Source organism: Sabethes cyaneus, chromosome 2 (genome assembly GCF_943734655.1).
Source record: "Sabethes cyaneus chromosome 2, idSabCyanKW18_F2, whole genome shotgun sequence".
Classification (NCBI taxonomy): Eukaryota; Metazoa; Arthropoda; class Insecta; order Diptera; family Culicidae; genus Sabethes; species Sabethes cyaneus.
The window spans coordinates 152,838,635-152,853,249 of NC_071354.1; the positions used below are offsets into that span (position 1 = coordinate 152,838,635).

At 37.2% G+C, this 14,615-nt stretch overlaps 1 protein-coding gene across 1 annotated transcript; it reads left to right on the forward strand.

Annotated features, from left to right (window-relative positions):
- Window positions 1-555: 555 nt before the first annotated feature.
- LOC128734891 (26S proteasome non-ATPase regulatory subunit 12) lies at window positions 556-2,450 on the forward strand. Its single transcript, XM_053829288.1, has 4 exons — window positions 556-673; window positions 755-1,460; window positions 1,521-1,735; window positions 1,798-2,450. The coding sequence occupies exons 2-4, from the start codon at window positions 765-767 to the stop codon at window positions 2,273-2,275; spliced, it is 1,389 nt and encodes a 462-aa protein (XP_053685263.1). The 5' UTR covers window positions 556-673; window positions 755-764; the 3' UTR covers window positions 2,276-2,450.
- The last annotated feature ends 12,165 nt before the right edge of the window (window positions 2,451-14,615 follow it).

Sequence of the window (14,615 nt, forward strand, 5' to 3'; positions counted from 1 at the left end):
GCAGATTGTATTTATTTGAATGACTTTGAATACCATTAAATAAAATAACAATAATGAACATATATTGTGTTTTGAGTTTTTATTAAATAAGCCATGCAGCCGCAATTTTACTCTTAATTTGTTGAGACTATTCAATATTTGCGTTCGTTAAACCTCCAAATATTTAATATTTTGTATCGGTCATCGACTTTGATTTGCCTCTCAGCTGCGCTTAAGTTTTTTTTTAAATTTTCTGGCATCCCTGACAATAGCTTGGTTCTTGCAAATTGCAATAGACCAAATCAAGGTGACGTCATCTGGCAGATACTGGCGCCCTTGTTTACAAACAGACCGCAGAGTCCAAAAAAGTTTCAGCTGTTAAACGGCAAGTTTGTTGTTTTAAACAGCATTAGGATAAATTTAAAACGCCATTATGCCTTTAAAATGTTAAAATACACGCTACACTCGCTATAAACGAAAAGGAAAATTTTCCAAAATGTAAACAAGGGCGCCAGTATATGTCAATTGACGGTATGATGATTTGGTCTATTTCGAACTGTCAAATCGGCACCGACTTGCTTTTCGCTGGCTCATCTTCGTCATCGTTGTTTAGCAAAGAAGTATTAAAAATTTTGTAAAAGTTTGCTTGTTCGTTACGTTTACAAAAAGTATCAAACCGAAAACCAATTGCCGGGTAATTAATAGATATAATCAAATAGTAGTTAGAAAATAAATCGTTGAATTCTCTTGTCACGGTGTTTATCGTTCTCCGTAGATTCCACGCTATGGATCAAAATATGGATATAAACGCCTTCGAGGGTCGTATTGTGAAGATGGAAGTAGATTACACTGCCATTTGTGACGAGAAAATACCGCTCTGCAAAGCGATGGCTAAGAACGAGAACAAATTTAATGAGGCACTGGAGATTTTACTGCAGCTGGAAAAACAGACTCGCATCGCAATGGATGTTGGTTCCAGTTCGCGAGTTCTCATAACCATCGTACAGATTTGCTTCGAGGCAAACAACTGGAACTACTTGAATGAGTATATTACTATCCTGGTAAAACGTCGATCCCAGTCCAAGCATGCAGTAGCAAAGATGATTCAGGAATGTTGCACTTACGTAGATAAAACCCCGGATAAGGAAACGAAACTGAAGTTGATTGATACGCTGCGTACAGTAACCGAAGGAAAGATCTATGTGGAAGTGGAGCGTGCTCGGTTGACCAAAATGCTGGCAGACATCAAGGAAACGGACGGAGATGTGACCGGAGCGGCTTCGATTATGGAAGAACTTCAGGTCGAAACATACGGTTCTATGGATAAGCGGGAGAAAGTTGAGCTGATCCTAGAGCAAATGAGACTGTGTCTGGCGAAGCAGGACTTTGTTCGTACGCAAATTATAGCGAAGAAAATAAGTATCAAATTCTTCAATGACCCCGAACAGCAGGACTTGAAGTTGAAGTATTATGATTTGATGGTACCTATTAACAGAACTATTTCTTATTAACTAAATACTAATAGAGAAACTTATTTTTAGATTCGTTTAGATAAAGATTCATCCTTTATTAAAACATCTCATCACTATCTGGCCGTTGTGGATTCTGAACTCATTGCGAAGGAAACCGAACGGAGGCAGAAAATGATGATTTATGCTGTGTTGTACTGCATTCTTTCGCCATATGACAATGAACAGGTTGATATGATGCATAACCTGGCAAAAAATAAATTGCTCGAAGAACTTCCTGTTTATAAGTAAGTACCTATAGTACTCGTTTTTAGTATCTATATATAAGCATCGTCATTATTTATTACAGAGAACTTCTTCGCTTGTTTATGTGCAAAGAACTAATCAATTTCGACGCTTTATGCACTGTGTATGCTGCCGAGCTAAACACTTTCGACATTTTTAATCAGGAAACCACTCACGGTAAAAAGTGCTGGGCAGAACTGAAGAATCGTTTGATAGAACACAATGTTCGCATCATTTCTAACTACTATACCCGTATTAATCTCAAACGTATGGCAGAACTGCTGGATTTGAGTGAAAACGAATGTGAAGAATATCTATCCCGGATGGTCAATGCAGGAACATTAAAAGTTAAGACGGATCGACCAGCGGGGGTTATCTATTTTTCGACCAAGAAAGCCGCTTCGGAGATTCTCAACGACTGGGCATTCGGACTGAATGAACTGATGAATCTGGTAAACAAAACGTGCCACCTGATCAACAAGGAGGAATGCATTAACAACGTAATGCCGGTACCGGGTAGTGCTAGTGTAGTACCGTCGTAGATAGCTCTGTATAATGGGTTAGCAAAACAGTTGTACGACAAGCTCAATGAGCAAAATCAATAACCTTACCGATATTTGTTGTTCGGAAACATAGCGATTAGAAGCAAGAAAATTAAATAAATAAACAGTTTTAAGCTATGCGGAATGATAAATAACACAAATTTATCAATTTCAGTTAAGGTTCTGTTAACTGGAAGATTCCTTCAATAAGCTTTAATTTGTAAAAAAAAAGTTAATTGATTCTTTTCTAAATTAGATTTGGAAGAATTCAACTTTTTGTTGCGCAAGGTAATTCTTCGACCTGGCAGCATTTAAATAACCTGAAACGGAATTATGAATGCCTATAACTTGCCTCAGAGTAAACGCGATTTCACTCACATTCAGATGAATATCACAGCGCTTTCGGGCACAACATAAACATGCAATAATCATGCTAGGAATTCAACATGGATATTATCCGTTTGTATGCTTTAAATGTTAAGTATGAAAAGGATTATGAATACGGCCTTGAAACCCCCAATTAGCTAGCAGAATGATTTGACCTATTTCGTATACATTGAAATTTTGATCAGGAGCCCTATTTTCAGTCACCCAAATTTTTTGGTGAGACCTCAGTTTCTGAAAATTACCTAGGCGACTCTGGTTACTCTGGTGATTGTACAAATCAAATGGGGTGAGGTGAGCGTGACTGTAAGACTCGGGCCCTAGATTTTAAATTCTGATCAAACGGTATGATTGTACTTGCATAATAGTACGACCGTAGGGGTCATTAGCCTCTTATCCAACAACTCCTATCCCTGCCACCTTGTAATAGCAGCCGAAATATGAACAATCGTACCGGAAATCGGGTAACCCCGGTGGAAACTAAAATCGAATGCCGACAGGAAAGGAGGTACTCATGCGAACGCTGAGTGTAACAGCAAAGAATAGCTTTATCACCCTTGAGCGTCTATTTCCATGCGGCTCTTGATAGCTTGACGATTCCTGAAACTAGTGCGCGTGCATTCTTGAGGTTAGGAGCGGCTCATGACAGCGTCTGATTCGGAGAGGGCGGCTGACAGTCCCATCACGAGACTCGGTAGCGTGGCCTTACTAAAGCAGTCTATACTTAAACCTGCCTTACTATGAAGGAATTTGACCTAGAAATTCGGCTTGAATAAGGGCGACGAAATAAGGACATGAAATAGATGCTTGGTACCTGAAACTGCCGATCGCTACATTTCTTGGTGGTGACAAGGTGCTGCTGGAACAGCTAGAAGCACGAAATATTCGGCATCGTGGCATTGCAGGAGATTTGTCCCAAGCGCGTGAAGGATCCGTGAATGCTAGGCCCAACTAGAGCGGTTGCCCAAGCGATTTGCGATTCTCAGAGTCACCTAGGTGACTCCCTCACATGGGTGACTGTACAAGTCAAATGGTGAGCTGTTAGGTGAGATGAAAGTGACTGCCAGAATAGGGCGCGAGAGACAAGTCAGGTGAGTGAGGTGACTGTTAGAATAGGGCCCAAGGTCCCGTCCCCTTCGAACATCGAACATTCCCTCGATTAATGGGAGCAGCTCCATTTTTAAGAAAAATACCCGTTTTTGTCAAAACCTCTTATTTTCGTTTACTTATACTTATCTCCGGAAATATTAGGTTTAGAAAGATACTATTTTCATATTTGCAAAGGAAATTACGCAAGAAGTTCGAAAAAGAAATTATTTTTGAAGTTATCGGCGTCGATTCACTGTCTCGTGTTTCGAGAAGGTTTTACTAGTTTACTTTCACAGCTTACCGTTTGTTACATAGCAGAAAATATGGCACATACGCAAAAATTTCTGTTTTATTTGTATGAGAGTCCTTATCCTCCTACCACCATAAAAAGTAGGGTTCTCAAACCATCATAAAAAAACTCCTACCTCCAAAAACCCCCACATACTAAATTTGCTTGATTAGTTCTAGGGTTATGAGGAAATTTGTATTTCATTTGTATGGGAGCCACCCTATTAGAAGAGGAAGGTGTCTCAGTACACCACAGAAAAAATTCTTGCCTCCTAAAACCCCCAAATGCCAAACTTGGTTGCTTTTACTTGATTCGTTCTTGAGTTATGAGGATATTTGTATTTCATTTGCCTGGGAGCCCCCCCTCCTAAAGAGGGGAGGGGTCTCAATTCGCCATAGAAAAAATTCTTGCCTAGAAAAAAATCCTTCCTTCTATAACCCCCACCTGCCAAATTTGGTTCAATTTGCTTGATTAGTTCTCGAGTTTTGAAGAAATTTTTGTTTATTTTGTATAGGAGCCCCCCTCTTACGCCGTCCATAAAATTGTTCTCTTACCCCCTCCATAAAATTCCTACACACTTAGTTTTTATTCAGACCTTCGGTAATTTATTTTGCGGATTTGATCAGCATATTTGGAAAAATGCTGAGCAATTCGGTAATTTTTCAAGGAATGCTGAGTATCGTCACTACTTGACATTTCTTAATACAGATCTTCATCAACCGGTGGCGAGTTCGTTAATATTTTTGCTGTATTTTTTCGCAAAGCGATTCCATTTCGTAACTGTCAATAATTCAGCAATTGTTTAACGAACTATCAGTATTTATTACGGGATAACCCGCAAAAGCTATGCTGAGATCAGAAAATTTTGCGGAAGTTGTCATCAAGCATTTGTTAGTTAAAAACCTAAAAATAAAAAATAAGAAAACTTATCCAATTTAATTCTACTATGTGTACTACTATTTGTTAGTTGTCAAAATGATGCGCAATCAAGAAAATACTTTATTGCGTGTTTAAAGTGTGTGGAAATTGTTCAAAATATGAACAATTATAGTTCTTTTTAAGAGTTAAGTAGCGCATAGCAGTGCTTCGCTACGTTATTTATCCTTCTTTATATAAGGTATGCCAATTTATTATGTAATTTGTGTGTTTAAATATATATCCCTCCATATCTCTCATTCAGTTAATATTGATTTAAATTGTAAATCTTCATTTTCTTTCTCATTCAAAATTTTGTCATCAAAAACAAAGCAGCAAATGCTACTTAGTGCTTCGGTGCTGACTTCGCAGGTAGCTGCAGAACTACAGGACGATTGCGGGGCTACACAGTGGTCCAAACAGCGAAATACGTGATCGTTTGATATAGCGCCGAAACGTGAAGTTTTTCGCATAAAGTGTCTTTAGGAACATTTCTTTGTATAATAAGCCCCTTCTTGTGAAAGAAATCTTTGGGAGATTAATTCCCTTAAAAGTGAGATACGAAATTTATTTTCTCGTATATTCGAGATACTGGCTTAATACTTTCGGCAAAGTTATAGTAAATATCAATACAAACAACTTTGTCAAAGACACCATACTTGTATCTCTTCATGGAAATTGTCTATGAAGCGTTATTCATGGACAGACTCTTCAAAACAGTTTTTAAACCCTGAGTTATTCTGGTCAACTTTTACGTGTTCATAGTGTTCTAGAAAGTTGTTTATCTTGCTAAAATCGAGGTTTTTGTAGAGCATTATTATACGTAATTTTCTGAAGTTTCGGAGATATTGAGCATTTTTGATGAAAAATAATACTACTTTGAGCTTAAATATTTCCCAAGGTGGCAAATGGTGGCAGATCAAACAACTCGTACTTAAAAGTACAACAAAAAGATGTGTTGCTTATTTTATTTTTTGTTTGAGTAAAGTTAATTGTTAACTGCTTGTCAATTCGTGTTTTCTAATTAAATAGACTAAAAAGTCATTCCGAGAAAATTCGGTCTTCTGTGACTGTTGTTGAAATTCGGCCATTCGTGATTCGGCCATTTGGTACCAGCCCATTATGAGTGGGATCTTTTGAAAAGACACCAATCGAAGGTATTGAACAAAATAGACTTAAGTTAGTTATTTGGAAGCTTTTCTGTTATTAATTGCGTCAAATAATTTTCAGTCTACATTCATTTTCGACTCGCAAATAGGCGAAAAAATTACTCAACTTGTTAGAAAGAGATTTTTTTTTGTATGCCAGAAGGGCATTGGGTTAAAAGGCCACTGCGACAGTCTTAATGATCGTCTTTTGTGGCAGTTAGAAAGAGATTGTCAACATAAACAAAATGGTGTTTATTGCATCCGAAGTACATTTTAAGTGTTCGATAAACATTACTGTGAAGGATTTTTAAAACAACTATAACTTTTGAGGATACAAACAGATACAGTTAATTGACACTTGATTTTAAAGGTTTTTTGTTGTACTTTTAAGTAGAAGTTGTTTGGTCTGTCACCATTTGCCACCTTGGGTAATATTTAAGCTCAAAGTAGTACTATTTTTCATCAAAAATACTCAAAATCTCCGAAACTGCAGAAAATCACGTATAATAATGTTCTACAAAAACGTTGATTTTAGCAAGATAAACAACTTTCTAGAACACTATGAACACGTAATAGTTGACCAGAATAACTCAGGGTTTAAAAACTGTTTTGAAGGGTCTGTCCATGAATAATGCTTCATAGACAATTTCCATGAAGAGATACAAGTATGGTGTCTTTGACAAAGTTATTTGTATTGATATTTACTACAACTTTGCCGAAAGTACTAAACCAGTATCTCGAATATACGAGAAAATAAATTTCGTATCTCACCTTTAAGGGAATTAATCACCCAAAGATTTCTCTCACAAGAAGGGGCTTGTTATACCAAGAAATGTTCCTAAAGACAGTATATGCGAAAAACTTCACGCTTTGGCGCAATATCACACGATCACGTATTTCGCTAATTGGACCACTGTGGGCTGGTGCTAAGGTTGACTCGGAACAACCTCTTTTAGTCCAGGGGTGACATTGCGCATCTCGTTTCGAGTGATTTTCGTTCGAGACGCCCATTTGTTTAACGTGGTCGAAACGAACGAAAATCACTCGAAACGAGATGCGCAATGTCACCCCAGATTCGAACATTCGGCGGCTGGCAGAGGCCAAGTTAGAACCATATCTGTGCATCATACACACTTAATTTTTTTCGCCGAAATCGGCAAAAAAAATGCCGAGAATTGGACAGCTGAGCTCTCGGTAACCTTCTCGGCAAAAGTTACGTTTACTGATCACTCGGTAAACGCAAATGATATCGAATTGTCAAAATATACTGAGAACTTCGGCAAAATATGCTGACTCATTCGGTAGTTTTTTGACGAGATCTGGTAAAACATGCCGACACACTCGGTAGCTTTTTACCGAGATCCGTTGTATTTTTAAATTGAGTTTGCCGATTTTGTCAGTTAATTTTGCTGAATGATCAGTATTATTTACTGCCGATATTCGGAAAAAACTAAAACCACTTTTTTGAAAATAGCAAAAAACCTCAACGCATGTAATAATAACGGAATAAATATTATCGCTTAGCCGCTAACCTCGAACGATGCGACCGATGTCTTCGACGCCAGCTCCGGATCGGTGTCCTCTCGCGGTTTCATTCGATTAATTTGCGAGTGCAGGTCGGCCTGCCGCATGGCATCCGTTTCCGACAGGATGTCGAACCCGTTCAACCGGACCGGCTTGAAAACGAACTTTTTCGCCCGAATATCCGAGATGGTACGAAGCAGGGTATCGAAACAGCGCGGCATTATGCCGCGGTACTGAATAACCCCGGTCATGGTATACGTTTTCCCATTGTCTGTTACTCCATAGGTGAAGACTTCATACGGATCAGCGCTTCAATCAACGGTTGAGCCACCGTCGGGTACAGTTCGTGCTGCGTTGCGCCCGATTCGAATGCGTGCCGGAACAGGTACATATTAGGGTGGATGTGAAATCTTATAGTTGATCACAATTTCGGGCGGTGTTAAGACAACCATATTGTGAGCGGCCTCCCGCGGACGGGAAAGATCAGATTCGCATGGTAATGGAAATAGATCAGATTCACACGGTGCTGGTTTTCAAATATTCTGAAAAAAGTCTATTACAATAAGTACAAAAAAACTTAATAATATACTTCCAAATCTCTTACGCACTTTCACACGACGAAAACGAAATCGCTAGCGAAATGCCAAACAAAAATATTGAAATGCGCTGACTGACGAAGTGACGAACGAGAAAAACGTTTGACATTTCTCGCTGTCATGTTGCCGCCAAAAAAACTGGTGGAACAAAAAAATATCCCATGCATTTGCCGATTTATGGCAAAGCAAGATGCTGTTTTACCGAGAAATGGTATTTGATTTTGCTGATTTCGGTAAAATAAAGTAAACCGCAATATTCGTCACATTTTATTAACGATTATCGGCATTTTGAAAATAATTACTGAAGTACGTGAAACCAAATTGCCGAGATGATGTAAAATGTTATTTTTTAACGAGATATCGTTAAAAATAATTTTTACCGTTGAATTCGGCATGAAATTTTACCGAGAGCAAAAATCAAAATTAAGTGTGTAGATCCTATATAATTAATTGTATTTATTTTTAAGACATGATTTCAATAAAAATATTTTTTCAATTTATAACAACAACTCAGTACACATTACCGAAGTATCAGCACTATAATTACGGCTTACAGCAATAATTTTTGCTGAGAGATTTGTCAATTTATACCACAGAGAACAGACTACCAGGTAATTGACAAAAAGTGTGTAAAAGGTTTTTATGTAATCTACGAGTAATCCTTCAATAGAGCACCCCTCGAGCAGTAAGTGGCAAACTAAATCTTGATGTCGCTGCTATCGCTGCTATGTAACTCCAGCACAAAGAAATATTGATAAAGGTACATGGATGTTTTTTGATGCGTTGGCAAACTATTTCTGGAGGGCGCTACCGACAGATTTTACACACAAAAAATCGATTACTTCCTTCGAGCCTGTTAATCTGTTCTCTGTGTTTATACTGAACAGTCCGCATTTTTTGACATTTCATAAAAATATTTTCATTGCCGAGTGTTCGTCAAGCAAATTAATTACCGAACTAACCACCGAACGCTCAGCAGTTCTAATTTCGTCAAAAAATTACGGTGTTCGGTAAAAAAAATTAAGTGTGGAACGACATATAAATTGTTCAGCTTCGTTCAGTAGTTTAGTAGTTATTACCATTTGAAATCCTTCAATCAAACGTTACACTTATACTTTCGTTTTCACAAAGTGCTACCCAGTCTCAGTATAGTAAAGAAAGACGTAGTTCTACGTCAAAATAGATACCATCGCTTAATCGGCTGAAAATACCCTCCCGTACCGTAATGATATTTTTTTTCTAAATATATGATTTTTTTAAGCTTGACATTCTTCGAAGGTCCTATTTTTTTTCAAAACATTCAATCGAGTAAGAGGTCGAGTAAGAGAACACTACCCAGGTAACCAATAAGCATTAATATAAGCAGTTAATCAATCGCTTATTAGCATCCTTAGCGTTTTATACTGCAGGTTGCTGTTTATCAGCTTTTTGACTGCATAACTGTTGTAAATTGGCATCTACAATTCTATTTAAATTCTTCTTGTCGGTAACTAGCTGCAAATAAGCATTGTTAGCAATATAAGAGGGTTAGCGGTAAAGTAGCCGCATATTTTGCCAAAATAGCATTTGAGGCAACTTAAATGCTTATTGGCTTGCATCTAAATTGCATTGGAAATGATTATTGGTTACCTGGGTAGTTCAAAAATTGTAATAAATTGTAAATAAATTTTCTAAGGCTAAGTGTAAGATATCAAATTGAACCCCAAGAAACGAAGAAAAATTGCAAAAAAAAGCTAACCGACCTATTTTTGCTCAAACTTTGAATGTTGCAAATAATAAAATTGCAGTCGTGTAAGCATAAGAGGTCTTGTAAATTTACAGTTGGTTTAAACTGTTAACTTTGCCCCCTGAATGCCGTAAGGAAACGAACGGGTGAAAGCAAGAACCTCAATGACAGTATTCCTGGACCGCTTGTTGCCAACAAGCATTCCAAAGCGTGATGCCGTGTACCAAAATAATTTGCAAAACGTCATTTCTGTTGCAATTCAGCTTTTGCAGAATACATGATACCGAGATATAAGTTATGAGTAGTGCTGAAATAATTATTTTTGTGCTTTTCATTATTCAGCGCATCAAGAACCATCCATATGGAGCAACTGTTTCGATTGGGGCATATGGATACAACCCAGGTAACCAATAAGCATTAAAATAAGCAGTAAATCAGTCGTTTATTAGCATCCCTGGCATTTTATACTGCAGGTTGTTGTTTATCAGCTTTTTGACTGCATAACTGTTGTAAATTGGCAACCACAATTCTTTTTAAATTCTCCTAGTTGGTAACTAGCTGCAAATAAGCATTGTCAGCACTATAAGAGGGCTAGCAGTAAAGTAGCCGCATATTTTGCCAAAATAGCATTTAAGTAGCATTTAAGGCAACTTAAACGCTTATTGGCTTGCTTTTAAATTGCATTGGAAATGCTTATTGGTTACCTGGGAAAGGTTACGAGTTCGACACCAGATAAAAGAATATAAAAATTTAAAATTCAAATTTCCGTTGCACAGCAAAGACGCATAATATACATTAGCCCTGAGTATAAATCTTCACTTGGATATAAAAATAGGAATGCGTGCGTAATATAAAATTATTTTTGATCGAGTTGATCAATACTTTATTTAGTGGTTTTTATATAATTGAATAAACGGTTTTCAATTAGCTATTCAGATAGCTATTTAGATTCCAATAAAGTATTTCTCGCAACATAATTTAGTAGGTATAATCCATAATCTTTTTATCTACAGAATTCTGAAACTGGAACAAACTCGCACTAAAGCCCCGATCTATAAATTCGGTCAATAAAGTACTCACCTGACTCTCTACGGCTCTCAGAACAGTACACCGCACTGAAAACACTCCATTTTCCCTCCACCCATTGTCCATAAGTCCTAGCCGAGCAGCAGCATTATGCTTGTTATTGTTGATGTTCCATAGCATACAGGTGGTATGTGGGAACATTTTTCCGCAGCTGAGATATAGCGATTTGTTTGATATAATATTTCTATATTCTATGTACGGTGTTCAAAGCTAATAGATTGGTTTATTTTTGAAATATTCAATCATATACATTCAGTTCATAATATATCTTTCGATTTATTTTCGCATTTTCTTTGCCGACGTATATGTGATTAAACAATTAATTTTGGATTTACCCCGAAATAGAATTACGACATAATTCTGGATGATCCTTCAATGCACTTTTATAACGTTCACATAGACATGTGAAAGATTTATTATACACAGTGATAACAAGGTTCAGATGCTCTGAGCACGGTTTCCTACTTATTCCTTTTCCAGTTGCTTCGAAACTTTAGCAAATATTACATTTAACCAGAAAAATGCCACAAATGAACAAACACACAATATCATTTCACAGGGTTCCTACTCCTACCTATTCGGCTGTAAGCATAATGCACAAACCGGGATGTTTATGTTAGAAAAACTTTTACATCTCACTTTGAGCCTGCACAGAAAACAAGTGGAGTTTGATCTAAAACAAAATATATTTCTCACGTTCGTCGCACGACTACATTAAACTCAACATATGATGCGTTATAACATTAAGATAGTTCAATGTTGGGCTTCATGTTCTAAGAAATTGGCTATTATATCTGTACTTGTCAATAAAAGCCACCATAAAATTTGTTAATTAAAAGCTGTTTTTAATCACAATTTTTATCCATGTTTGCAGTTTATTTCTGCCTGTGTTGAACTTATAATCTGTAATTTATTTGAGTCGAAAGACAACAAACAAATGGTTTGAAATCGATCATTTTATTTTCATCTGCGTTTCATTCTATTTCATTATGATGGGCTATTAACACAAATGAAAAATTTTACATTTGTTTTTGTCAAAAGCTCAGTCTAAGGTATACATTAAGAATAGTGGAATAGTGATAAGTATACGATCAAATTGATCAAATGGACCATTCGCTTAAATAAGTGAAATAAACAACTTCTGCCAACTTTCCTGAACTGATCATTGTTACCCCCAATGATCAATGTTACCCCGTTTTACGGTACCTTTGGTTTAATAATCGCAGTTTAGATTATGTGAATTAATGAGTGATAGCCTCGGCAATAGCAATTGTTTAAAAATAATTAGCAGTACGTAAAAATAATTTAAAAGTACATAAATATTAAATGGCAAATTTCCATTTCGTAAATTTTACAGATACCCTAATTACGCTGAACAAATGAAGAAATACTGTAAATGTTAGAAATTCGGGCTCAGACACGTTACAAATAGCAAAACTTTGAAACTTAATTACTATATATATTGCTAATAACATTAAATTATGAACCACTGTACCATTTCTTTTATATAAGCGACACCAAATATCCAAGTGGTAAGTACACATACCGCAAAATAATCGGTTAAAAAGAGCACTTGGGCAGTATGACACCCGACCCACCTGGCAACCACCCACTAGTATACGGCACATGCAAAATTTTGCATGTCCTAATTTTCTTCTTTACTTATACCTGTGTATAGATACGATGCTATCGGTTCCAACCACACTGAAGCAATGCATCAATTCAAACGACTGTTAAGTTGTGTGAGTGTAACTCCCTGATGAGCGCCAACGCCAGCGGCATCACAGTATTTTTCCGTAGTAGTAGAGCTTTCTGTGGGCAGGTGACTAGTCATGCGACGTGACCATCCTCCAGCTGGTGTAGCGGAGAGGCATGGTTACCGGTAGTATTTCATATGTCTAAACACCACAGAAAGTGGGCTCTCGCAGTCCTATAATTGTGCGAGTGCAAACAAATATTGATACATATCGCAATAATCATATTTTTAATAATCGAAAACATTCAAACATAATTGTAAACGGATATAATTTTCGCAATTCTCCAGTTAGGATTACAATTATCACGGAAATATGTGCAAAACAGATTTGTAATGTATTGTATGACTTTATCTCGCTCATTTGATATACAATCCTGATGATGTTATCATAATTAACTTCCAAATATATATTTTTATCATCAAGCTTTCCTTTACTTGTACAACTTTGTGCTTAAAATACCTTAGAATGACCCAACAAACAATTTTTTTGAATAGTAGCTTGTTTAACCATTGTACAGGAAGGCTCTGCAGCCGCAAGGCTACCGAGTCTGCTTTGACAAGCGAATGGTCATGGGTTCGAATCTTAGTTGAATCAGGCCATTCGATGGCAAAGTGACTTTAGCATGAGTTTATTCTCAGGCCCCTCATGCCTCATCACACTTCCTTCATGCTGAATTCTATTATATCCCGATATGGCCTATTGACAGTGCATAGTGCAAAAATGACCCTTATACCGTGGACCCCCGTTCGTTTGACCGTTTTTAATCTGAACACTTTTTAATTTGAACCCCGTTGGATTGCACGACGTGTAAATTAAAAATTGTTCAAATATCATTCTCAATGAAGTATTCCACCAGGCACACATATAAAGATTTTTTGACATTAGCTGAGGCCCTCGCTGAGGCTGTTTGCAGTAGGAATAATATCAACAACATCAAATTCCAAACTCCCGGATCCTCTCCTCCACTCTTTGCTCCCCTCTCACTCCTACATAAGCGATCCTCAGCAAATGTCATTCTCGTTGGTGACGAAACCGCAAATTACTTCATATGACATCATTTGCTTATGCAGACAATTCACATAAACACGATTTGTTTGTACTGATCTAGCGCGTTTAATCTGTTTCACATTGCGTTTTCCCAACGATTATGGTAGAAATCCGATCGGAGAATGAAATATTCGCTGCTTGCAACTGCCAACTGAATCAAACCACCAAAACAATAACAAAGAGTAGGGCAGCCAGTTCACACAAGCTCCAGCATATTTAGGGTTACTAGTTGTTCAAATTAAAAACTAACCCCGTTAGTTTGCATGATGAATCGTTCAAACGAACGGGGGTCCACTGTAGTCGATGGCTATTAAATTGGGGACTGCGCGCTGTCATGTAGAACGAGGTGGATAAAGTAGAGAAATCCATTGAGGAGCCGTTCAAATATTACGTAACCCAGTAGGGGGTGGGGGTTTCTTGAATTTGTGTTACAGATTGTTATGCAATTTTTTGGGGAGGGGGATTTGAGCGTAACATGTTACGCTTACGATGTTACGCGTAACATTATAGATAAAAATATCGAAAAACTAAACTATAAATATAAAATACATGAAATCACGCTTAAACTAATTACCCGACATTTGGGAGCTAAATTTAAATAAGTTATTGGTCGCAATCTTCGATAGAGCAATCGAGCATACATACAGTTGTATAAGTTACGCGTTACGGGTATGGGTGCGGGTGAAAGAAAAATTGTTACAAATTGTTACAAGAGGGTGGGGGTTCGTGAAAATGGCGTTTTTGGCGTTACGTAATATTTAAACGGCTTATGAAGGAAG